We start from the raw sequence: 27,835 nt of genomic DNA, 5'->3' as shown, positions 1-27,835 counted from the left end.
CACTAAAGACTCCCCCAAAGAGGCAACAGATTCTTGGTGGACAATCTCATATCCCCTCCTGGGAACATGATGAAAAATGTCTTTGGAAAAATAGCTTTATGAAGGCCAGAGGAACTTTATGTACCAGCAAGACATGTCCGAAAGGTAAGAAAAACGTGTTGCAAGGAACTTTATACATTACTTGAGAGAAAACAAACATATAGGGTTACTGGATTACATTTCATTTAAAAATATAAAGTCGTGCAACCTGTATTACTGGTGATGATCGCTTTGAGAGAGAGGCAAACCCTACTGACACCCTCTCTCCTAACACCATGCAACTATTTACAAATGCAATTCAGTTGATCACTGTGGCAGAGAGAGGTGGTTGTAACTGTTCCAGCCGATGGTATGTCTATAAATACACAGGGCTCTTTGGGAGAGCGTGCATGAGCTGCAGGAGAAAGAGGCAAGAAGATTGAAAGTAAAGAGCTGTTAGGGTAACATCTATTAGTTATTAGTGAATATTAGTTAACACCTATTAACTAAACAAATTTAAATAAAATTACTACCACAGAAACAGGGCTTTTACTAGCTCAATAAAGCCATGAATCAGATTAAGGGGCCAAAACCCAATCCTTATTTCCTCACTTTCAAATTGCATAGCTGTTTTGTAAACATTTCTCAAAACATACCAATTATTAGACACTATACAATTAGAGGGTTTTCAAGTTTCTTGAATTCATTTTTATCTTTACATTGATGTGTGATTTGGCTCTCATCTTTCAAAAAATGACATTTGCACCTTCAGTTCTCAGGTATATGTACATTGAGGTTTCATGTGAGTACGTGGAACTTACTGATAGCTTCCATACACTGCCTACAGCTAAGAGAGGAATCAGGCTCAGGTGTGGGGTTTAGAGACCAAAACAGTTCTCTTACTAAAGTTTTGTTTTTGTTAGCAAGCTGTGTATATCTCAAACAGTGCCTCAATGTGGTTAATGTTAATGTTAAAAACTGTCATAATTTGGAGACATGGACATGTGAAATAATCATTTTTAGCAGGGTAAGAAATTCTGTGGAGACTTAAACACTTAATTTTTCCCTGCTTGCTGACACCCTTTAATACACAATACCAGAGGAGACTTATTTGTGATCTCTGTATAAAATGGCATTTATGATCAATATTATTATTTTTAAATGAGTAAATATCTATAAAATTATTTTAGACATGGTATAAAAAGTGATGTCCAAATTACAAGGTAAACTTTAATCTTTAAATTTTGAAGGAAGAAGGAAGGAAGGAAGGAAGGGAGGAATGAAAGTAGGTAGTTTGGGAGAAAGGGAAAAAAGAAAGCAAAAAAAAAAAATTTCTGTGTGCTAGTATTTGTTCAATCACATTTCTGCACATCACAAGACAGAAGTCTTATTCATACTACCTTCCCCATATACAGTTGGTTTCATTTGGGATGTCATAGATTTATCTCTGTTCACAATATCCACATTAATCACTTATTATCCTGTAGTGTGTCTATTCTCTCTTGTAGTGTTTTGTATGTGGTTGAATTTTCTATTACAATAGCATATAGTGTGGTAAAAAATTCTTCAAGCATTGAAAACCTAAGTAGCACATATATATAAGCTATATATGTGGTTATAATAAAGTTCTCAAAATTTCTAAGTATCATCTTGTAAAGGGAACATTGAGGTGTCTCAATCTCTTTCTCTTCATTGTTTCTGGCATTTAAATATATTTATACTTCTATAAATGTCAGTGAACCCGCTACTGGTTACTGAAGTTTATAAGCTTTCCCTCTGGAGATGTCCGATAGATGTTTGTTCTTTTACTTTTGTTGTACCTTAATTTGGGGGCTTGTTTGTTTCTATAAGAATGCTCATAGAACTAAAGAGCAGAATGAAAATGCACCCCATAAAAAACTGAAAAATTCACAGATTTTAAGTTCACATAAAATTATCTGACTCATTCAGAAAGAAGATAAATGACAATTCTAGTTGTGCTTTTTTCAAAATACATTGTTTTATGGTTTTAGAATCAACAATCTAAGTAATTTAAGATTTATCTGAAGTATTTTTGGAATATCTATAAAACACATAGTTTTTTGGAACAACACGGAAGGGGGGAGAAGAATATGCCATCCAAAATATGCTACTTCATCATAATGAATATTTTGAATAAAATTAGTTAAGAAACAGCTAGTGTAAGAAGGACATTCTGATCCTCCTCTGTCTTCCTGAAAGCAGGAAATAAATCTCCCACGTGAAGTTACCCTCCCTGTATCAGGAGGATGGAAGGCATTGTTATCACCAGAGATGGGGAATTCAGGGCCAAGAAACGTGTATAAACAATTATTTCCTACTCCAAGCCTAAACTTCTTTAAATTGTCAGTCTTCAAAAATTTATTATTTCTTGGTCTAGGAGGTATAAAGCTGCCCTCATGTCATTTCTTTATCACATTTTCATGGGCTCCCACACACATGAAATTACATTTGTTCTTATGTCAACTTAACTTAAGATCAGCCAAAGAACCTACAAGAGAAGAAGGGAAAAGCATTCCGCCCCTACATTTTATTGGTATCTTACTATTTACTCAGTTAATGGGTCACAAACTTCATTTCGAGGCATCAGAAATTTAAAAACCTGGTATATCCGACTTGCCATTTCAGAAATGAAGACATATCAAGATTTCCTCCTGACTTTACAAGAACTCCATTCAGAGTATTTCCTTTTTTTTTTTTTTTTTTTTAAGACTTTATTTATTTATTTGAGAGAGAGAGCACAAGCAGGGGGAGAGATAGAGTGAGAGAGAGAGAAGCAGACTCCCCTCTGAGCTGGGAGGCCTCTGTGGGGTTTTATTCCAGGACCTGGAGGTCATGACCTAGGCCAAAGGCAGATGCCTAAGCGACCGAGCCACGCAGGTGCCCCCAGAGTATTTCTATTATCTCACCACCATCTCTACTATGTAGAGATGTACAATCATTCCCATATTACAAATGGGTAAAATACAGGCAGAGAGAGCATAGGATTCTGGATTTAAATAAATTTAAAAAAAAAAAGAAAGAATGATCAAAGACATAAGAAAGGCTAAAATAATACCTCCTTTCATCCCAAATTAACGCTCTAGAGTCCATGGCAATTTTCTTCTAGTGTTTACTTCCGAAGTGCCTGGTTTTAACAAGATCTCACAAGACTGGAGAACCTCAATACTTTTAAGGGAGAGAGAGGGGGAATTTGAAGATTTGGGAAAAGTGACCTTGGCTAACTGAACAATAACCTTGAGCTTTTTTCCTTCCTTCCTAAATACAAACTTCTCGTGAGCAGCAATAAGTATAAATGGAATGCTTAAAAATGGAATCATATGAATACAATTCTGACATTCCTAGATGTCCGAAAGGAGTCCCCTGGGCTGTTGTATGATGGCTGCCCAACAGTATTTCTAGGCAGGAGCTCAGTTTCTCCTCAGAAATGAGACCATCTGCCACTTCCTCCTTCACTCGACTTACAAAGTTACATAATCACCAACTTGACACTTTAATTAAACAGCACCCATTGTGGCCAACAATTTATGAGGTGTATAAATTCATGACTGTAAAGGATGTTGCAGTCTTCAGATGAAAGGTGCTCGTGAGTTGATAAGTTACATTATTGTTACTTTTTATCCAGCAGTCTCAGCTCACCTGATTCCTTCTCGTTGGCCATTCTGTACTTTTTAAAACCAAGAATAGATGGCCAATTCAGATAATGCCACCTATTTTAAAGACACTATAAATCACTGCTGACAAATGCTGTACAGTTTTAGCCATGGCATCTTCTCCGTGGCAGCTTTATATTGGAGCATTAATAAAATTAATTTCTCTTTCATAAGGGCTTAGATCTGTAATTTATGATAACTGTTTGTTCACTGCAGGCGGAAAGATTAAAAATGAGTAAACCAATATACCAACTAAACTGCATGTGTCTAGTTTTATTTTCTTTTGTGGAGGGGAAATAGGAGAGGGTTTTAAAAATAGCTTGATGGTATCTGGAATGCTGTTCTCATAGGTTCTACTATGTGAGGCTTAACTTTTGTTTTCAGTAAATAATAGCTGCTCAGATTTACATGTTCTATTAACTAGTACAATTATTTATATGTAGTTAAGTGGCAATTGGAATAAGAAAATCAGTATTAATGATTTTCCCTCATAACAACTGCACTCTAATAATGACAGAGCTTTACAGTTATTTAAAGAATCACAATAGCTTATATGAATCTAACTTGAATCCAAGTGGTTAAGAGCCCTTAGTCATTTATTCATGTGCCTTGAGCAGGTTATACCATCTCTCTGTGCCTCAGCTTCTTCATCTATAAAATAAGAATGTTTATTATGTTACAACAGTATAAACAAAATAACAGTGTTCAGCACTTCATTTGGTGGCTGTGATGCATAAATTGAATTAATCCATGCAAAGTCCTTGGTATACTCTCCAGCTTTTAGCAAGTGCTTTTTTAAAAACTTTGTTTTAAGATTTTATTTATTTATTTGAGAGAAAAAGGGAGAGAGACAGAATGGGAGGAGGGGGTAGGGGGAGAGAGAATCCCAAGCAGACTCCCACTGAGCACAGAGCCCGACACAAGGCTCCATCTTACAACTCTGAGATCACGACCTGAGCCGAAACCAAGCATCTGATGCTCAACCAACTAAGCCACCCAGGTGTCCTTAGCAAATGCTTAATGATTATGAACTACAAAATCATTGTATTTGTAAATAATGGTAGTTGCCATGACAGCAATAATGTTACAAAACAAACAAAAATCCCTATCAGTCAGAATCTCTATCATGTGCTGAATATTAAAGATAAGGAACTGCCATTAGAGATGTTAAATTCCTTGCATGAGGTACCAGCAGTGTCTGTCCCTCAGATTCCTAGCACTTGCAGCTAGGAAGTCACAGTTGTGACTTCAGTGACATGTACATTAAGACAGTTGCGGATGAAGTGGAAGTCTGAGTTAGTTACATAATCTGAAAGATGCCCCCCCTTTTATAAACTAAAGACTCAAAAATCTTATTTTGCTTAGATTTCTCCCAAAAAGGCAGACCAAAGAGAAATTTTATTTGAAATTGAAGTCAGAGGGGCGCCAGGGTGGTTCAGTTAATTAAGCAACTGCCTTTGACTCAGGATCCTGGGATTGAGACCCACATCGGGCTCCTTGCTTAGCAGGGAGTCTGCTTCTCCCTCTTTCTCTAGCTGTAGCTCACCCTGTTTGTGATTTTGCTCTTTCTCTGTCAAATAAATCAATAAAATCTTAAAAAAAAAATAGAAGACAGAAGAAATAGAACAAAGAAGATTTAGAGAATGTCCCTATGGTTTCTACCACAAGATTCCATCACACTGCCCTTCAGACACAGCACTCTGGTATGGTGCCTGGGACTAAATGAGAATGTGAAGCATAGCAACTAGACTTTGAAACCTAAGGAAAGATCTCACACTGAAAGACAATCAGGCTAGTCATCTATTGGTTAGCATCTTTCAGATAACCTACCTGGGGATGAAACTCTTGACCGTACTTCAGTTCATTCTGGGGAAGAAAAGACAAGACAGAGAGAAAGAGAGAGAGACTGGGGATGTTAACAGCCTATTTATATGTGTTACCAAGTTTTAATTACCTTCTCTTACTAATAAATATCTAGTATTAACCAGGATAATGGCATAAAGAGGTCTTCTAGTTTATTTATTTATTTATTTTTTAAAAGATTTTATTTATTTATATGACAGACAGAGATCACATGCAGGCTGAGAGGGAAGCAAAGAGAGGGGGAAGCAGGCTCCCCACTGAGTAGAGACCCCCAATGCGGGGCTCGATCCCAGGACCCTGGGATCATGACCCGAGCCAAAGGCAGAGGCTTTAACCCACTGAGCCACCCAGGCGCCCCAAGTCTTCTAGTTTAAATCCCCAAATAATCTAATGTAAACTAAGATGATAATTTTCAGTTACTATTAAACTGAATTTCACTTGATATGGTTGTACTAAGTCTGTAGTACCGCACAAGAAAAGTATAGTAAAAACCTAATCAACTGGATCTCTCTTGTCCAATCCTTTAATTATGTGACTTTACTGTGTGTCCCCTGTGCTTTCTCTAGAAAGACTATATAAGCGAACTATCACCATTTCTCAGACTTCAGATTAAAAAAAAACAAGAGAGAAGGAAATATCTATATTATTATATTACCACTGTGAAACTGTTACCAGAGTTTAGAGTAACAAGATGACAGTCACTGATGAGTCAGCCACGTCCATTATCTAGTTTCCTGACTTCATTTTGGCAGAAAATACCTAGCATGTTTTAATGAAGACAAATGAGCCAAAAAGTCAGCTAAACTTTCATCCTCTGTTTATCCCAATATATTATTCCATTTTCTCCCCATTTTTTTTTCCTGATTATTGGCCAAAACTCCAGTTATTGATCATGGGATATACCTGTCTCAGGGAATAATTAATTTCACATAATTTGCTGTTATTCTTCTAATATTTGTTAATTTGTTTCAGTGGCAAGATACACTTTGGGAATTTCAATCAACAATATCCAAACTATAAATTGCTCAAGTGGGAAAGATATGAAAGAGATACATTTTTTTAAAGAATTTATTTATTCATTTGACAGAGAAGGATAGTGAGAGAGGGAACACAAGCAGGAAGAGTGGGAGAGGGAGCAGAGCAGGGAACCCAATGCAGGGCTCCATTCCAGGACACTGGGATCATGATCTGAGCCAAAGGCAGACGCTTAACGACTAAGCCACCCAGGCGCCCCAAGATAAACACTTTCTGACTTTTTCACATCATTAAGACTGAATTCTTGATTTGTTCTTTAGTTGCAGATGGAGGAATAATTTTCTCTTTAATAATAGGATAAGTTGTTTTATTTTTTTAATGACACAATAGTGCTATTTTTTAAATATGATGTATTGGCTATGCTCTTCTACTGTATCAGCTCAGTTAATCCATGAAAAATAAAAGATATTTCTATGTTTTACTTTATGAAGGCAACCTCATATACAAGAGACGTGTGGTATCTTTTAAGCAAAATTGCTACAGAGGCACAATAATTGTGCCATAAAATATAGAAGTTCATCTCTTAAGATTCTTGGAACCTGCAAATTTTTTACCAAGAGTAAAAAAGAGGCCAGAAATAAAGAGAGATATGATGTCTAGTTTTACTTAACATGAAAAAGCAATATTTAGAAATTATTTAAAAATTGGCTTAAAATAATATACAGCACCAATTACAGAAATAGAAACTTGTAGCTAATACTGAAGAGATATGGAAAACTCTAAGAAAAACTATGAATAATAAACCAGAGAATTACTAGGAGAGTAGAAAAGACACTTTTATATCTCAGTGGCATAAAAATAGGATACAGAGAGCAGTGGGGTGTTGCTAAGTGAAACGCTTGAATAGTCTTCCAAAGTGAGTAAAACTAATTAAAGAAACTGACTTTTTAATTTGTTTGCCACCAATTTGTGGAAATATAAGAGGTCTGGGGGAAATTTCAGGGAAAAGGTAAGGACCAGATTAATAAGGAAACCAATCAAGAGTTTAAGGATGTTTCCCTGTGCAGATCAGCTGCTGGAGCTCCACTAAGAATCGTATTTTCCTAGGAAGGCTGACCTCCTCATTCATATCTTAGAAGCTTGCATGTGCATTTGTGTGTACCATTAGATTTACCTCTCTAGCACATGCAGTCCACCTAGACCCTCTTTCCTTTGGGGAGAATTTGACTTAACTGTTAGCCACAAAAGTATGCTTAGGACTGAAACAAGATGTCAAAGTCCTTCTGAGAGCTAGATAAATTTCTAGGACATCATTTATCCTTTAAATGGAAAAGCTGGTGCTTACATTGTGTTGCTATTGCTGTTATACACGGAGATATTTCCAGTTAAAAAATTTAAAAGAGACACACAAACACTTTGAGCATTTTCTTTCACTTAGCTCCTCAGGTCGAAACTCAAGCAGTCAGATTTGCCCGTCTAGTTCATCGTACTGCTCTGGTCCCAGTGAGTCACACACTTGGTCAGCTCTGTCAAGGAACAGAACACTTCATCCACATTCGGATTCTGGAATATCATCCCCGGTAAATATGTTTAATTAGCTCTTTACCTAAGACTAAGTTTATAAAATGTACTTCATGTTACATTGAACATTTTTTAATTAAGTGTTTAGCTTCTGAAATTTACCCTTGTAATTGGGGAGGAATGAAAGTTTGATACTTTTAGTACCAACTCAGAGAGGAGACAGAAAGAAGGTGCTGGAATGGAGGAAGGAAGACAATAGTAGAGAGGAAGAGAAAAGGTAGTGAACCCCAGAATAGAAATAGCATGCTTTCCTTTCCTCCTGCTCAGTTTGAATTCTCCTTTCAGTCTAAGATTTGTCTCCTTTCTTTCTGGAATGTCCTTTGTCCACAAGATAAAAATTTTTCCTTCCAAACTCCCCACTTCCAAGACTTTTCTGTAACCACCTGTGCTTTTCCCTCCTTTCCTTTATTCACCATTGTTTCACCTATCCCACTGGCTCCAGATGAGTTACTCAAATACCTGCCTCCCAAATTACAGAAAATGAGTTTTCAAGCACAAATGCCATACTTTATTTAACTTCATATCCCTGGTGCCTGATACACAGCAGGGTACAGTATGTATTTTTGAACAAATGAAATGAAATGAAATGAAACATACCAAATTTGAATATATTTATTGAACCAATGGATTAATTACTTGGTCCTTCAGAAATAAAAAAGGAAAAACAAAAAGACACAAATAATCACTATTCCTTTAGGAGGAAGCAACAGTCACTCAGCTGCAGCACACTGACAACCTTACAGAAATATAAACAAAGAAATGTAATGCCTCATTTTCCTACAAGGTCAGGAGTTGTGAAGTCAACCGCATACCTCCTTCAAAAAGCAAACAGCGTTTTGTACAAAATTAGATGGTGGTTGAAAAATGGAAACTTTCTTCTCAAACACAGCTTTAGCTTAGGTTCTTTTTTTCCCAGTAAGATCCTCATGAAATGACACAAAAAGGCAATGGGGTGTGGCAACCCTAGGGAATTTAACTTCTAAGAAATTTATGTTCTATGATAGAAGCAAGAAAAGAAAAATCCAAAAGCACACTGGAAGTTGGGAAAAAAGCTTCCATAAACATGTGAACTGAATGACCAAGAATAGTCCAGGGACCACATTCCTCAATAACCTAAAAATTGTGCTTCTGGGTTTTTTAAAGATTATTTCTAAAGAATGCATAAACTCCTTGAAAGCATGTTAGCAAATCCTCAAATTTTCTCAACAAATTGCTCAAGTGCTAACTAGCTTTTTTCATGTTGCTTTTTTAATACCAACTAGTTTGCTACTAGTTCTATTCTTTAAATGGAGACATTGACATATTTACTAGAATCACCATGGTCATTCAGTGATTAGGCAATGAAGATCAAAAATAAAAAATAATTATTATTAAAAAGCCACCACTTTTCAATTTATTTTGAATCAGCATGTTCTAAACTCTGCTTCATAAAATGCATGAAACCCATGTGCTACTCCAAGAATAAAGGTTTCTATGATTTAAAAGTCCAGGGGAACACTTTGTGAGTCTAGACTCATAATGTATTTATATATATATATATATATATATAGAAAGGCTCTGTGGAGTCTGGTAGCAAAGAGAAACACTTAACTCAGTTTAATCCAGAGCCTCATAAGCTTATTCAGTGGTGGAAATGTTTTTATGTTAGTATTAGTCACACAAATTTACAGCTTAAGCAAATCATAAGCTATGTGAAATGCTGCTCTGTGAGATGAAAGCATTGGTTCTGAATACTCTAATGACATTTCTTTATATCAAATATTCTGGGTCTCTTTGTTTATGTGCATACCACTGGCTAACTGAAGATTGAATCTGTGGTATATTTAACATAATGCTCTTTTCTGAGTAATACACCTTTTGTTTGTGTTAACCTTGAAACTATCATAAGCTATATAAGTTTCAGGGAATTTTGATTGACTACAACCTCAATCATAGTAAATAATATAAAATTGCCCTAAATGTGGTCTTGCACACATTCTGGTCAGTAATATACTTACTGTCTAGAACAAGAAAGATGACCACACCTGAAATATTTCATTCATACTGGCTACGCATTTTAAGAGGAATGTCAATAAACTGGAACTCTTCCCAAGGAGAATCATATGTTCTTGTTGGATAGTTAATAATCTGTAGATCATGATCCATGAGCAAGAATTATATGACTTAGGGAAAAGATGGCAAATGCTACAAACAACATCATAGTCACATGTGGCTTCTGCGTAGCCTCAAAAGGCAGAACTTTCACAACTGGAGATAGTTAAAGAAGCTTGGGGGCCCATACAATAAAGAATCTTCAACAGGGGTGCCGGGGTGGCTCAGTGGGTTGAGCCTCTGCCTTCTGCTCAGGTCGTGATCTCAGGGTACTGGGATTGAGCCCTGCATTGGGCTCTCTGCTCAGCGGGGAGCCTGCTTCCTCCTCTTTCTCTGCCTGCCTCTCTGCCTACTTGTGATCTCTCTCTGTCAAATAAATAAATAAATAAATAAATAAATAATATTTTTAAAGAAATCTTCAACAATTAGAACTGTTATAAGACAGAAAAAGGAATGAGGTTTCTCAATCTAAGTAAACCAGATAGTTTCATTTTATAGTTTTACTAAGCATTTAAATTTGGTAGGCTAAATCAACATTGTACTATTACTTTGCATCCTATCAGATTTTATAAATGTACTAGTGTAACAGTATAAAGAAATGTTACCTGTAGCCCCTAAAAACCATTCAATAAATATTAAAGGATGATTTATCAGAGGTGGTATAAAGTGGATTCATGAATGTGTACACTTATCTATTTCTTTTGTCATTTACCATCAAATATAATTTAGAATGAACTAAAGTGACTTCTATGAGGACACGGTTAGGTACTTGGAGTTTAATTTGGCTGAATGTTTGGCAATGATTTGTATTACTTTTACACATAAAAGTAAATGAGTCTCATATTGCCAGATGCTATTTCTCTTCTCTTATTTTAAAGCTTCCATCAGACTCTTGTAAGTACCTTACTTGGCACAAGGTAGAACAACATGACATTCAAGGAAGTCAACTGCGTTGCCCAAGAGTAAGAGAAGGTAAAGAACAAATGTGTGTATCTTTGTATATGTACTCTGAGTAGATTTTATTTGTGGCTTAAAAAATTACTTGGGGGAAAAAGATATTCCTTGGAGATAGAAAAATTCCCCTTTTCAAGACCATAGAATTACTAATATAGTTAGTGAAGCCACTTTAAAGCATATTCACATATCTGATTATATACATAATAAATGTTCAGTATTAAATCCTGTAGAAAGATGAAAAAGAACTTGTAATTCAACTATCCAGAAATAATCACTGTGACTTTTGTTTCCATTTAGTTTTTTTTGAAAGGTACATACACATATTTCTTTACAAAATTGTACAAATGATTTTGTTTCTTGAGTTTTCCCATTTAACTTGTTTTTGTGAGCATTTCTTCCATGTTATTAAACATTACTCAAAATGCAGTTTTTAAAGGTTGCTTATCTCTCTATCATATAGATATTATTAAATATGTTTAAACAATGATCTTTGTTGGAATTTTCATATATTTACAATATTTCATGATCATGAATTACATTGTCACTTAGATGAATAATTTTAACCTGATTTCATTCTATCATTTGTTTTTAAAACACCAAATGGGCATCTAAATGAAGCAAATAGTTTCATTTTATATTTTCACTAAGCATTTTAAGTTCAGTAGAATAAACCAATATTTTATTATTCCTTTTTATTCTATAAGATTTCATAAGTATACTAGTGTGACAGTTTGAAGAACTCTTATCTATAGCCCCTTATATACATAATGTTTGATTTTTATAAGTAGCTTTCAATAGATTCTAAATTATGTAAGAACAAGCACCATACATTTCTCATGTCTCATTTGCATATCCCATAAGCTGATGAAATAATATTAGACATAATTCTGGCTGCAGTGAGTATTTAGTCTTTATAAAATATCAAATATCTTGGCTATCTGCCATCTGTGTTTGCAGACTTGCAGTTACATTGTACAATGTACAATTTTAGTATTGATTTAGAAAAAGTTGCTTTAGATATATTTGCCTACTCATTTCCCTCTCTCAGTGCTTACCACACAATGCTTTTCTTCTTTCACTCAAACTCAGTTGACAAAGGAAGCTTTAAAAAACATCTTTTCTGAAATGTTAAGTAAAATATGTTCTTGTGTTTTAACTCTGTTAGCTCTGTTTGCAGATAAGTACTGACTCCTATTTTTAAAATATTTGTAGGCAGTACTACTAGAGGTAAATGCAAGTTATCCTGTGGGGACCTAAGAGAGAATATTTTTCAAATGGCCAGAAATTATGGAGAATTTTGAAGAAAGGAGAACAAAAGAAGTAGAGGCCATGTGTGTCACATGAGTAAGTTCACAGGCAAAAAGACAGAGATGGTTTTACCAGGGACCAAAGTGGGCAGGGTTCAGCTGGTCCTTAAACTTTAGTGTTGGGACAGATTACCCAGAATCTTGTGGAAAATACAGATTTCCAGGACTGTCTATCAAAGAATCTGATATAATTAGTATGAATAGGGCCCAGGAATTTGATAATTTAAAAAATTAACAGGAAATTCTGTTGCAGATGAGCCCCGAGGGCCAGAGTATGAGAAATGCTAGTTTAGGAAGTTTGGAGGGAAGAAATTTGAATAGAAAGTGAAAAATTGATACACTAAGGGTATTGGCACTTGTGTGTGTATGTGTGTGTGTATGCATGTGCCTGTGTATGCGAGGTGTGGTGGTGCTTGATGATTGTGCTACAATGAGGCAAAAAGAAATTATATTCTGAGCATGGTTGGAGGGTTGAAGTTTAGAGAGAACTGCCAAACTGAAGACATCGGGGGATGATAGAAATAAGTAAGATGTAGGAGTAAACTGAAAACGAGTATGTGTAAAGAGAGTCCAGTGGCCTCCCTTCTTTCCTGATTTAAGTGCCAGTTCACGTGCTGAAGTCATCAGCCAACAAAACCAACCCCATATAAGGACCACGGCGGCCAGTCATGCAGAGGACATCATCGCTCTGCAGAGATAAGGCACATTTTCCTTCCAGACCATTAGCAACACCCGATCTCTTGCAAGTGACTAGTTGTAAAAGGAATAGAGCATGATCTGGGGGAAAGAAAACGTTGGAAAATCCCATCAGCTCAAATTGTGAAGAAAATAGATGTCCCTTGTTCATTGCCCTTCATTTTAAGTTTTGTGTGTGCTTGTGTGAGATGGAGAACAAGTACTTCTCAAAAAGGATTCTAATAATAATTACCCTTCTTCTAGATTAGATCCTGAAACACCCATTAAAACTACTTCAGTTCATCTCAAGTTGCCCCAGTTGGGCATCTGGGAAGTGTACTTAAGAGAACAAAGGTTATCTGGTATGTGATAAACAGCAATTTCCTAAGGCTTTGATGGCCAGATCAAGACTGACTTAACTCCTCCCAATTAAATAACGTAAAAGAGCCAAGAGTTGGGCAGAGTTCTTTTAAACCATAGATGCTTTCTATTTGAAAATCCCTCAGCAAGTGTTAATATAGTCACTGCTGCTGAGTTACAAATCCAGTGAGGGGATAAAGGACAAATTCAGAGATAGCAGGTGAAAGGCAACATTCCAAGGTTGTCAGATATTCCAGACTATACTTCTCAACTGCTAAGATAGATCTTCAATTATCAACCATGTCTGAGTTTAAAAAAGAAAGAATCCAATTTAATATAACTCCTCACAGTGGAAATGACCTTTGGCCTCCAACTTCAAAGAAATCTTTGAGAGCTGCTTAAAAAAAAAAAAAATAATTGAAAGAGCAGAAAATCAATAGAACTCAAACAAACAATATAGGACAGAGTTTAATAACTCTGGGGGTATCTACTGCACAAAGCAAGTTACCAAATTTGGGGGTGGTCATATTAAAGACAATAGAACCTGAGTTCTACCCAATTAGATGATTGCCCAGTTTTTCTAGTTCTATGACTTTTAATTCCAATCAGCCTAATCAATGAAGAAGAAAATTTCTTAACCCAAAGATATTTTATTCGTAAACTGGTTAGTATACTTCAGGGTTATGTGATTTCCTGGTGGACAAGTACAGTTCATTATGAGAGAAATGCTCAAAAGGTCAGGTTGCATTTCAGCTTCTACCTGTGTCTGAGGAAAGAATTGATGTTTCTATCAAAATAATGGAACATCGGACTCTTTTATTGCCTTCCATAAATCCTTCACAAATGGACTCATTATCTCCCATCAGAGACCAGACAAGACTGTCACAAAAAGTCTTTGTTCCTGATGCCTTTAGCAACCTTTTCTTTAGTATAACAATTTCTTTTCACCTCTGAACTAAGAATCACACACTCCAGAAAAATGGAGAGGGGGAAGTGTGCACAAATGGTACCAGGTAGGATTCATGGAAACACAGGATGCTGGAATTGGGAGGGAATTGAAATCACTGAGCTTAGCATTGCTGTGAGGGGCCCGCTTAACATCACAACAGACCAAAGTTTAGGTAATTGAGTAATACAATGGAGCTGTACTTTCTCAGAGAAAAATACATTTTAGTAAAATTGGAAATAAGTATTTTTATAAAGCATTATGATCTTCAAACAATTTCTCATCATATTCAGCTGATGTTGGGCTCTTGATTTTAGTCTTCCCTATATTTTTGCAGACATGGAAAACTAAAGCTCAGAAAATTAAAATTAGTCATCCAGAGTCACCCAACCACCTAGCACCCAACCTTAGACTGAAAACAGGCTTTCCTTTCCCTAACCATGGAAATCTGTGCAAGCCTGATGTGGAGGACAACAGGTTTGGGAAATAGTGGGAAATGAGTTTGGAAATGGAGATTGAGATAAGATTGTGGAAAACCTTATTTGACAAACCAGGATTCTCCACCCTGAACTGGTAGACAGGGAGAAATTCTGAAACATTTTAAGCAAAGCTGTTTTTTTAGGAAAGCTGGATGGCCATGTGTATCATTTATATTGAAGGAGAGATCACTGGAAACAAGGCAATCCAAGAGAAAGTAGTTTTAGTTCAGGTAGGAAGTTATGAGAGTCCCAACGTGGCAAAAGTGAGGGACAGATTCTCAAGGGGAAAGTGATGGAACCAAGGGGCCAATTGAGTTGAGAGACAAAAGAGAGGGAAGGCCGTAAGTGACATCCCCAAAGAGAAGATTGTATAAAGACTAAGTCACTCTTTTGGTGATTTTCTTACCTACCTGTGCTCCAAATAATTTAATAGGTTAAAACTGGACTTATTTTGTTATTGCTTACACTATTGCTTACACTATATGGGCCAGCTCATGTTCTCCTCAATCCTGATATCAAGCAGAAGTTTAAAACAACTGGACAAATATCAGGCAAGATGTCAGTCCTGCCACTGTAAACCTACTTCTTAGATCTCACCTTGTGGTATTTGCCCAGGACCCTCCACAGAAGAGCTGCTCTTCAGACAGGAGGAGTGCACCCGGCCTGCTGGGAAAAGAGTCCTTGAAAAAAACAAATGGGAAACATGGCTACAAGAAAATTGGGAGGACTGCACGGTGAGAACTTGAAAGATGGGAAAAAAGTGTCTTTTTCTCATTGATTCAGTTACGACACTCCCCCCCCCTCCACTTCTGAGGGCAAAATCAAAACTCTAAGCATTCCTCCGCCATTTTCTCTAAAACTAGCGTGTTTGGGGTTCTCCATCTCTTTGTTCACCTCTTCTTCATCATGACGTGATACTTATTTTCTGACCTGTATCTTATCCTAATATTGCTGAGCTTTGGAAAAGTTTAAAATACTTGAGAAAGCAATTGTTCCTTTTGATAATAGTAAGTGTCAAATGTTGGACAATATTCCTTGTGAAAGACTTTATGATGCAATCCAGAATACCTTGAATAATGCATTCAGCCCAAAACTTTGAACAGCTGGAGCAGCCAGCCTGGTCTGAACACAACTCTCCAGAAACAAAACTTCTTACCAGTAAAAATAGGAGCTGTGATTTGTTGGTGCTGAAAATCACCCAGCTGAACAAGCCGCTAGCTTTGATGCAGCCCTTTCCCTACATCAGCCAGAGCACTACGAAGCAATGGCGCTGCAGTTCTTCAAGCCTCTAATCCCAGCTGGCTCAGGTCATGTTAGGCAGAGTCCTGAGGGTGTAACCGGGAAGGATGTGTTGGTTGCAAAAAAAGAGTGAATCAACCTCTTCGGAATAGAGTGGGATGCCAATATTTTGTTTTTGTTTTTTAAGATTTTATTTATTTGACACAGAGACACAGTGAGAGAGGGAACATAAGAAGGGGGAGTGGAAGAGGGAGAAGATGGCTTCCTGCCGAGCAGGGAGCCCGATGGAGGGCTCGAACCCAGGACCCTGGGATCATGACCTCAAAGAGATGCTTAAGGATTGGCCACCCAGGTGCCCCAATATTTTTGGTCTTTGGAGTGATCAAATTGTGTACATGAAGAATTTAGGAATTCTTCCAGAAATAGATTGAGTTTAAAACCTGCTCCCTGAGGCTTCTTGAAGCCAGTTTTGCTTCATAGGTTGACCATAGATGTTATAAAATTATGGAATTAGGAGTTTCAGAGAGGGTCTGTTCTAAATCCCATCCTTTCAAAAAGGAAGGGGAAGTCCAGAAAGAAATGATTTGCCAAAGGTTATACATCTTGGTAGTGGAAGATATAAAAATTGAATATTGTTTCCCCTGCATGGTGCTTTCTTTTCTTTTTAAAATTAATTTAAAATTTTCATATATAATGGGTGGACACATTCTACTCTTAAAAATTAAACCATACATCTATTTTATTTGTTTAAAATTTAAGCAATGTACCTGAAACGTTGACCTCCACCCCAGAACTATCTTCAGAGGTAATAATTCCATTGTATACCCGTATTCATTCTTTATAGCTGCTGTTTAAACTATGGATATATTATAAAAGCCAGTGGAACCTTCCTAATAAATTATCATAGAAAATTTAATTGGCCTTGAGATAACTGTACACTAAGAGAACGGCTAAATAAATTCTAACTACCTTAGAAAACTTAATTGGAACACAGTTGTCCAAGAAAAACCTCTCTGAGGAGGTGACATTCAATATAGAGACAAATATAACCTCTTATCATTTCTTAAGTTTTATTTCTTTTATCCTTTTGGAAAATGGAACTTAAAGTATCAAAGTTTATGTTTAGTATCTAAAAATATCAAGAACTTAATGATCTTTATAAAGATAGAGTTATCTATATTCCTTTAAAACTAAATTATTTTGATTCAAATTTTTTAAAAAGGGGATTGCCATTTTATTTGTTAATTTTTTTGACAGATTGGTAGCAGAATTCTGGAAATAAATAGATTAACTCTTAGGAATAGAGTTTATAGGGCCAATGCTACCAGCAAAAGTGGCTTGAATTACCTTTATATCAAAACTGACTGACGTTAAAAGCAAAAATAAAGTATCCACTGTCTGTTAAATATGGTAAAGTCATTTTCACATATGTATCTGTAGCTACTTTAAAACAAAATAATAGCTTCCATCTTTTGAATGATGGTATCTCCATTCATAATTAATATTACTTATTACTTCATAGGTAATACTACTTATTATTATTTATTCTTTACTTATTATTAAACATATAAATATATAAATTATATAAGTATATAAATAATATTTATTGTTAAACTACTTATATTACTTATTATTTTAAAAATAATCTATTATTATTATTAGGTGTCATTTTTACTTTCTTTAAGAAGAAAAGGGGGACAACAAAAATTTTCATAATACACAGAAGACAAGTTAGCACGGGGGTGGGGGAGTGAAATCTTTTTAAATGTGATTTCTGCATATTTCCAAGGAGGCCAAGGATAACTAATCATTTCAATCAGTAATTCCAAAATAGAATTGTATCCCTTCCACTCTTTAACCCTAGAAAATTTCAGAATCAGTTTCAGGATCCTGCCTTCCCCACTTCCAACCTTGTATGTAATCAGAATCAGGTCTGATTTTCACCTCTCCTACCTTGAGAATGAATTGCTGCTACATAATTGTGAGTATCTGGATGTGAGAGTGTTTTGGAGTGCACACCAAAAACGGTGGAAAACTACTGGTTTAAATAACATCTACAACACAATTTTAATTAATAACTATTTTTAAAAGTTGACAAAGAACTTGCTTTTTCTTTTTATTTATTTTTCCCTTCAGAATTTGAACCTTTCATTTCAGGATTTGGGGGACCCTTATCAAGTTGCAAATTTTAACAGAATTCTTAGAAGACTAATTCGAGTTGAAACCCTCTGGTTAGTGGATAATTCACTGGTGGACTTAAGTGCCACAAAATTGCCAAGGTACCTGCCCTTTAACATGTCTAGTTACTAAGTTAAAGTCAAATATTTGGTATTTGGACATATATGATGATTTTCTGTACCTACTATGGCCAAATGGTCAAGTCTTAAAGGTAATAGTGGTAAGTGATACCCAAGCAAGGCAAAAAGGTAAATTTATACATCAAAATGTCATACTTTAGAGGGGAAAAAAATCTATTCCTTTCCAAATTAATATTATCATCAATTTTTAGAGGAGTAGTTTGGTATGAGGGAATCACACTGGCAGAAAAGCTTGCCACATCCCTTATATTGTACACTGGAAAATGCAATTACATTATATAAGTACAATTGTTGTAACATAGACATTTTTAGTCATATTTGTTGAGCACCCATGAGACTTCAGGTAGCTGACAAGAGTCTTGGTTTCTCTGAGGTGAGGGTAGTCCATCAGAATAGCAACAGAAACAAACTAAAAGTTTTAAAAATATATCTATAGATTCTTTGGTCTTCCAAAGATCCCAAACTCCTGACATTAAAGATAATCTGCCTTTTTGCTCATGATTGCGAGAACTCTTTTCTTAGAGAGCTGCTGTCTGCTGCACTAGGCGCACTGGGTAGGTAGAGTGCCAAGAAGTAGGAGATGAAGGAAATTAAGCAGACACAAGAAGGAAGGGTAAATCCTAGAGCTGGTTAAGTTACATCTCTGAGCTGGGAACACATATCCCTGGGTGATAAAAAGACCATCACAGCCACATGGGAGAGGGAAACGGTCAGGAGATGGAGGAGTTGTCAGAATATGCAAAGTCCCTGGGTATCTTCAGGCATTTCTAAAGCCCCTCTGAAATTTTAGATAGACTTGCATAGCATTTGACTTTACTTGTGTTCTTTTTAAGTAAACTCTACACCTAATGTGGGTCTTAAACTAAGCACAACCCCGAGATGAAGAGTTGCATGCTCTAGTAGTTGAGCCAGCCAGGCACCCCTACTTAGGTTCTTCTTAAATAATAAATTTTTAAATATGGAAATAAAAATTCTCAAAAGAAAATTAATATCACTACTATAAATAAAAATCATTGGTAGTTGATACTGATTTATTCAGGTTTTTGTTTCTGTTTTTGTTTTGCCAGACTCTTTTCTAGGGATATGATGGTGATAACATTAATTATATTTCTAATACATATTTAAATATACATGCAACAAAAACATGTTTAATAGTCACATGGCATACTTTAGAAATACTAAACTAGAATATAGTGTACTTGAAGTATTTGAACTTGACCTGATCCAGATCAATAAACCTCTAAATCTTTGATATATTACATAAAAAAGAGAAAGAGAGAAACCATAATCATTAAAGAAAAGACTTGCCCCAGATTTAGTGTTCTCTTGATATCTTTTTTGGCTTTTCTTTCTATAGAAATAGACTATATAATATCAAATTATGTAATTGCAATTCAAATTTTACAACTGCCAAATCAAAGTATCAAAAGAGAAAAAAGTTGATGTATTAATTCATGGCCTCCTGCTTTCTGCCCCAGGGAAAAACACCACACTTGGTTTGCTGCTTTTCACCCCTAACATCCTGCAGATTGGGGATGTGTGATGGGCTGAATCTCAGAGCCCAGGGTGGATATACATTGAAAATGAGAGAATGACTAGCAGACAAGAAAAGAACAGATTTCACAAGAGGACAGAAAGAGGCGCAGAGGAACTGCTTAGGCTGGGGTTTCAATTAGAAATCGTAGTTAGGCTGGGGTTTCAATTAGAAATCGTCACACTAAAGTACTCCAAAAAGCTTATGTGTAACCTGGAAAAGAGTAAAACCCCAAAGTTATCAAATGTATGATTAGGAGTGTACAAAATGTCCATATGAAGAGAGAGTGGAAGGAAACAAGGAAATGAAGAGTTGTGAAAAAATTACAATTCAGTCGGGTAGGGAATTCAAACTGGATTTTTCTAATAGAGTTGTGTGGAAGCTCTTTCTCTCTGTTTAGCACCATCTTTACCATTAGCAATAATTATTTACTAAGTGTCTTTGTGGGGTACAAGGCCATAAATAAGTTCCCTGTGTTTCTCTCATGGTATTTAATCCCAGCTTATACATAAAGAATTTTTCCTTAAGGCAATGTATTAGTGATTTGAATTATTTCCTCTACTTGCATGGCCTTATACAATTAGAGCTTTAAGGCAAAAATATTGAGAAGCAGGATATGTCAGGAAAATGTATTCAACCTCAGTGCCCAACACACATTTCTTCTCCTAAGGATACCTTTTAGTTTTCTTTTATATATAACCAGATTTTTTTTCCTTTTTCTAATTTTTTTTTTTAAGATTTTATTTATTTATTTGACAGAGAGAGATCCCAAGTAGGCAGAGAGGCAGGCAGAGAGAGAGAGGAGGAAGCAGGCTCCCTGCGGAGCAGAGAGCCCGATGCGGGACTCGATCCCAGGACCCCGAGATCATGACCTGAGCCGAAGGCAGCGGCTTTAACCCGCTGAGCCACCCAGGCACCCCTCCTTTTTCTAATTTAAAATATTATTTTTTCAATATAAAATTTAAGTATGGGAAATTTAATTAGAATTTAAGTAGGGAAAATAAGAACAGATCTCACTACTTGGAGGTAATACTCTCCGTAAGTTGTTATGTGTCTGTGTGAACGACTAGATCATTGAGATTCACTCATTCACCGCAGCCGTTCACTCCTTTATTTGAGACATATTGCAAACCCACCATGGACTAACTACCATGCCAAGTACTGAGTGTATACCCTGGAAAAGAAAACAGACTGTATTCAGCAAGCTTATAGTCTCATATATTCAGCTTATTTTCTCTCCATATTTTGATATAAATATTTCTCTTATAAACCACAGTTGTAGAAAATATCACTGTCATTTCTTTGAGGGGTTATGGTCTAGATGAGGCATGCTAGTCCTGTCCAAGATTTAGTAGTCAACCATCTTCTTCAGGAGACAAATGACAAGGTGTTTATATTTTTAATCCAGATGCAGGGTTTTAAATATGAACAAAAACCATCTCACATCTTTCAAACAATTGCCAAAGATACCTCAGATACAGCATTTATCCTTGGCCGAAAACCACATTGAGTCTCTGACTGGGCTCTCAAGTTTATGCTGCACTCCACTAGAATCCCTTACGCTCAAGAGGAACCCTTGTGAGTTTCACCAAAATTACCGGAAACGGTAAGGCCCCCAAACATCTTTGTCATCTATGTTCTTCATTGAATGTTATACTTTGACTGGCTGTTTCCCTGGCACTTAAATTTACTTGGCAAATATTTATCCTATCTACTATACTTTCAGCATTTCATGCCTCTGATGTCACCTGAAGAACTTTGAACCGATCTTTTTTAAAAAAAATTCTACAATACACTCTTCTCTCAGATAATTTATGATTGCTTTAAAATTGTAGGCTTCTCTTATAATGTAACTTTACATATACAAAGATGCTTCATTTTAGACTTTCAAATCTTATGTGTTTTCTCTCATAATGTTTAATAGATATTATGTTTTTTTAAAGATTTCTATGTACAGATTCCTATCAATGTCCAAGTGATAGTTTTATAAATGGTTTATTCTCTGGGTTTTGTTTGTTTGTTTTGTTTGTTTTGTTGGGAGAGAGAGAGCAAGAGTGATCAGGGGAGGGGAAGAAAAAAAGGGAGAGAGAGAATCCCAAGCAGGCTTGATACCTGGCACAAAGCCTGATGCCACGCTCAATCTCATAACCCTGAGGTCATGATCTGAACCAAAATCCACAGCTGGATATTCAAACAGCTAAGCCACCCAGGCACCACTATTCTTTGACTTTATTTTCATTCCTTTGGGCCACAAGGGCACAATTAAATGGATACAAAGAAGTGACTGATTCAATCTACCCCACTGGTTGAAGGTCCTTGAAAGCCTGTGAAGAATAAACCATTTTATTTCTTTGTCACTACTGGAAGATTCCTAATGGTAATAATGCAATGTATACCTTGGGGTATGCAGAAAATTCCTTCTTCCCTAGCTAATTCCCAACACCACCTGTGGGAATTTAAAGGGCAAAAACAAGCCACTGAGTTTTAGAACTTGTATTTGTCCCCAGATAACAAGTCAACTCATGTCTCAGTTTGAATCTGTCATACAAAGGATTAGATCATCTCTAGGTGTGTACCTGGTCTATGATTATGTCCTTCATCTACATTCGACTTCAATAAAATCCTAGTTCTCACTACCTTCCTTTCTCAAACTGCCATTTTCCCATGACAACAACCATATTCTGAGGCCTAGATAATATTAGACTCTAAACCCTGATGTATAACAAAAAATTGTCAAAATAAGAATTCTAATCTCTGTTGCTCCTACATAAATCTTATTACTGCCATTGTCTCCCCCATGACTATAGACTGAAGGCAAAATTCATGTTCTGTGATAATAAATTCTCAAATTGCTTTTACATAAGTGAAAACTAGCAGCACAGTTGCTTTAAAATTGAACGAAGATTTAACTATAATTATTTAAAATTGTATTTCCTATAGTCAGAGGAGGTTTAGCTGGACATTTCAACATCATTCATAAAAAGGCACCTTTCTAGTCATAAAGAAAATTGATTAGTATTACATTTTAGTTTTGTTAATTTATACATGGAATTTTATTTTGCTCCCAATTCAGTTACTTGCTTCCCCTCAAAGGATGCCTTACAACAATAGAATTAAGATTAACTGTCTGAAATCTGATATGCCCTGAGGTCTCACTATAAATCTGTCTTCAAAATTTATGATGTGGTATAGAGTTATGTGAGAATGAGGGATATAATGAGGCTCTTCTATTTTCTAATGTTAACTCTGTTGGACTGAGTCCAAGGTGGATACAGACTGGCATTCAAGCTATAAAAAGCCAGATTGTATTGACTTGCATAGTACAGGGATACTTTAAACAGAAAGATCTGCCCAAACCAAACTGAACTCCCAAGTTCATCCAAATTTGGGTTCAGTCACCTAGCCAAAACCCACACTTTGAGGATTATAACAGATTTCATTCTGTCTCTGGGTATCTCTGTGTCCAGGATTTGGGCCAGACTTTCAGTGTCCCTTTACATCATAATCAGAATTATTTAAGTATAAGACTTTCTTGGTCATTGTCACCTAGAATTGTGACTGTCTTTCCCTTCCTCCTTTGTCTCAGATCCTCCAATAAGAAGAAAGCACAGTTCAAAAGAGAAAAAACTTACTGATAAAGCTCATAGCGTAAGTCCCAGTAGGTAGAAGGCAGCCCCATGTCCTGGGACAACCATAGGCAAACTCTTTCACTCTTCTTCAGAAGTCAATGTGATCTGAGTTCACCACAGTTTGACTTTTTGAAAAGTAGTAGCTAGGGTTTCCTGTCAGCTAAGTCTGAACATTAGGGTCAGAAGGCTTAGATTTTCATCTTTGTACTGTCCCCCACAGGCTTTATGATCTTGGATAAATGACTTAAAACAGGGGACAAAAACCTGACAGAACTGGTGTGAGGATTAAATAAGATAACGTTTAGGAAGTAATTAGTGTTAAGAAAATTATGTGGCCAACGAGAGCACCCAATGAGGTCAACACCACCATTAGTTGACATAGCATGTCTACTGACAGGTTCTGGTATCTTTCATCCTGGGCAAGTCCTAATATGCATTTCCTCTGGTCTGAGCCCACAGAACTCCCGTATCTAGAAAAACCATCCACTTGAAAGGAAACACTGCTTTATAATTCTGCTAGGCATTTGACTGTTTAACTGGGCTGATGAGCGGGACCCCTTCCTGAACCTGGAAGTGACTATGTAAATCTGAAATGTGATCTTCAGAAATGCTCTCTATCAAGAGAAAATAACTCAGGACAAGACTATTTCCCACCTCTTCTCTTATGCCTTAGAGCCAGAATTCTTCCTTAACTATCACTAAACAACTTTACTTCTTTAAAAAAAAAAAAAAAAACTTTTAACTTTCTAATGTGCACACATATCATTATCTCATTCTTTCTCTCATGGTTATTTGGCTAAATTCCTTCATTTTTCCCCTTTATAGAACATTGTAAAATGGGACTGAAATTCTCTTATAAAAACAGACTGTACATAGCACCACTTCTCTGATCTATAATTATGATCTGTAGAACTATATGGTAGCTCCCGAAGAGGACAAGCTACAGCAGCATGATCAGCTCAATGAACATAGAGTATTTTATTATAACACTATTGTAAAGATTAAAAAAAAGAATAAAATGATAGACACTCATCTCTTAATCAATAATGCTTTTGTTCAGTATAGTTACTTATTTTTTTTTTAACTTTTGCTTTAGAGTGTTTTCCTGTTTGCCAAACTTAAAAATGCTGGACGGAATTCCGAAGCTACCAGAAGATTCTTCACCACCAGAAGCCAATATGTTTTCAAAAATGTGTATTATATCATAATGCAATTTGTATAAAAAGAAAGCAATCACTATTGTTTCTAAAAACTCATAAATACAGGAGATACATATTGTCATATTATCAATATGTCACTTACCATGTATATATCATATATATGATATATTTATATATTGCTTTCCTTTAAATTAGTGATCTCCAGTTTTGTTTTATTTTTAAAGATTTTATTTACTTATTTGACAGAGAGAGAGAGAGATCACAAGTAGGCAGAGAGGCAGGCAGAGAGAGAAGGGGAAGCAGGCTCCCTGCTGAGCAGAGAGCCTGATGCGGGGCTCGATCCCAGGACATTGGGATCATGACCTGAGCTGAAGGCAGAGGCTCTCCACCCAGGCACCCTCCAGTTTTTAATTCCATACTCCAACAGTATATTTGAAGTATTCACACTTCAAATAAATTTTGAACATACACATATAATTTTTATTTAGAAATCTTATACCTAAAATACTAGAGAAATATATAATGAATATTTTAAACATTAAAAGAGAGATCTTTAAGTGATGGCATAAAAATTTAACATAAATAAAAGCTCTAAGTCTTCCTCCATACTCCAGGGACTCATCTTTCCAGCCTCAAGGCTATAAGTCTTTTACTTTGAGAGTACTGCTTCAAATATCTGGGCCTATCAAAAGCAAGAGAGACAACTGTGTGATTTTAAGCCACATGTTTGGATTCTCCATTTTGAACATTCTGTCAATCATTAGTGACTTTGATACAACAGAAATTTAGGAAGGTCCCAGGCCATTCATTAAATATTTAGAAAATAAACAATAATGGTAAATCTTCTTTATGTTCAGAGACTTTCATAAATTCAACTTTAAAGCTGCCTTCCCTATATATTAAAGGGAAAGAATACAATTAAATTTAATTGCTTTCAAAATTTAGAGAAAGGTCAACAATTAGATCAACTTCTGATCTTATTTTTATTATTTATAAAGATTAACTTTGTTGCAGAACTAACACTTTTCCAAGATGGTTCTTCAATTAGATGCTTACTACCATGAAATAAAATATTTTCTGGATCATCCTGCTATGAGTGAAAACTGCTTATAAAATTATACAACAAAGAATCTAACAAGACCAAGATAAAGTTCCTTCTCTCAAGACTTATGAATGACTAAAGTAGACAACACACACATAAGATCTAAAATATATTATAAATATTATGGGAGGAAGTGGAAGGAAAATATTTAGTTTTAAATTATGGGAAGCCCTTTTGAGGACTTTATAGAAAAGATAATTTGAGATGGATGTTAAATAGTAACAGATCTCTCCAGGTAGCAAATAGTAGCAGGTTGTATCAGTCAGAAACATGACACGAAAAGGGGCAAAAAGGGCACCTGGGTGGCTCAGTCAGTTAATTATCTGACTCTTCATTTTTGCTCAGGTCAGGATCTCACGGCTTGTGGGATCCAGCCCCGCATCAGGCTGTGGGCTCAGTGAGGAGTCTGCAATAGAGTCTCTCCCTCTGCCCTTCCCCTGCCACCATGCATGTGCATGTGTCCTCTCTCTTTCACACCACTCCCCCCCCTCTATATATATGTATATTTATCTATATATAAGCATATATTAGTTATATAATTGTAATATATAATAAATATATGATAATAAATCATAATTCTTAGTAATATAATTATTTATAAATATTAAAATTATTGAATCAATTTATAATTTATAATTCTATAAATATATGAATATAAATATATATATCTATGGAAATATAGAAAGAGAGAGAGCAAGAGAGAGAGAAAAGGGGCATAAAGTTCAGAAAGCATACATCAATTAGGAATGGGCAGGCTGCAAAAGTCAAAGCAGATTGACAATAGCTTAAAAAAACAGTAATAATAACAGCTATAATTTTTGAACACCTACTCTGTATCAGGCACAGCACAAACACTGTACATTCATTATTTATATCCTTAAAAAACTATGAGGGTCTAACTGTTCTCACTTCACTAGGAGGGATATCTGAGGCTCAGAGAGGTTAAATAGTTTGGTTAAGGTGACACAGGTAGGCCACACAACTATCATATGACAAAGGCAAGGTTCAAAGCCTGAACACTTTTCAACACCCTTGTTGCATCTTCTAATAACATAGTTCTAATTTAAAAATTCAAGATAATATTTTGTGTTTCCAGGGATAGTACCATCTCTCAGACATCATCATAAATACCAGTATTTAACCACAATCAGATATTCTCCATTCCTTTAACATACCCCAAACCTTCCTTGTTCAGGTCTTTCCTTCCTTCTGCAATACTTTTCCCTGGAGGGTAACCCTAAGAAAATCCTTCCTCCTTTCAATACTTATTCCAAATACTATTTCCTCTAAAAAATCTTCCCTCATCCTTTCAATCAGATGTTTCCTTTGCAGTTCCAAAGTACTTAAAAAAATCTTGGTCTTAGGGCACATTTTCTTAATAATACCTCCACTTGATTTTTATTTAAATGTATACCTTGCCTGCTTCCCTAAAAGGGCTGTAATCATGAAATAAGAAAACAGATACAGGAGCACCTGAGTGGCTCAGTGGGTCAGGCCTCTGCCTTCGGCTTGGGTCATGATCTCAGGGTCCTGGGATTGAGCCCCACATTGGGCTCTCTGCTCAGCAGGGAGCCTGCTTCCCCCACTCTCTCTGCCTGTCTCTCTGCCTACTTGTGATCTCTGTCTGTCAAATAAATAAATAAAATCTTAAAAAAAAAAAGAAAGCAGACACATTGCATTTTAGATGTTTATGCATATATCCTTCTGCTTCTCTAAATCTAAAGGTAGGAAAACATCGTCTGTAAAGAACTAGAGAAGAAATATTTTAGGCTTTGTTGGTCATATGGTCTCTGTCATAACTGCTCAACTCTGCCATTATGATGCAAAAGCAGCCATTGATCATATGTAATGAATGGGTGTGGTTGTGTCCTAATAAAACTTTATTTACAAAATGTGTGGCAGGCTGTAGTTTGCTGACTCCTGTTCTAAA

The 27,835-nt window shown here is 35.9% G+C and overlaps 1 protein-coding gene across 2 annotated transcripts; it reads left to right on the top strand.

The window, feature by feature from the left end:
• LOC131824898 (protein phosphatase 1 regulatory subunit 7-like) lies at positions 1-27,799 on the top strand. Of its 2 annotated transcripts, none has more exons than XM_059163555.1 (7): positions 1-144; positions 7,966-8,107; positions 11,078-11,171; positions 15,539-15,657; positions 18,320-18,441; positions 21,423-21,620; positions 24,740-27,799. In XM_059163555.1, the coding sequence occupies exons 1-7, from the start codon at positions 119-121 to the stop codon at positions 24,849-24,851; spliced, it is 813 nt and encodes a 270-aa protein (XP_059019538.1). In that variant the 5' UTR covers positions 1-118; the 3' UTR covers positions 24,852-27,799. The 2 variants fall into 2 exon arrangements, with proteins under 2 accessions (XP_059019538.1, XP_059019537.1); XM_059163554.1 differs by having other exon boundaries at positions 18,299-18,441.
• The last annotated feature ends 36 nt before the right edge of the window (positions 27,800-27,835 follow it).

The sequence above is a fragment of the Mustela lutreola genome, chromosome 2 (assembly GCF_030435805.1).
Source record: "Mustela lutreola isolate mMusLut2 chromosome 2, mMusLut2.pri, whole genome shotgun sequence".
Taxonomy (NCBI): domain Eukaryota; kingdom Metazoa; phylum Chordata; class Mammalia; order Carnivora; family Mustelidae; genus Mustela; species Mustela lutreola.
The sequence above is the reverse complement of the archived record's forward strand: the minus strand, read 5'-3'. Positions and strand labels throughout refer to the sequence as shown.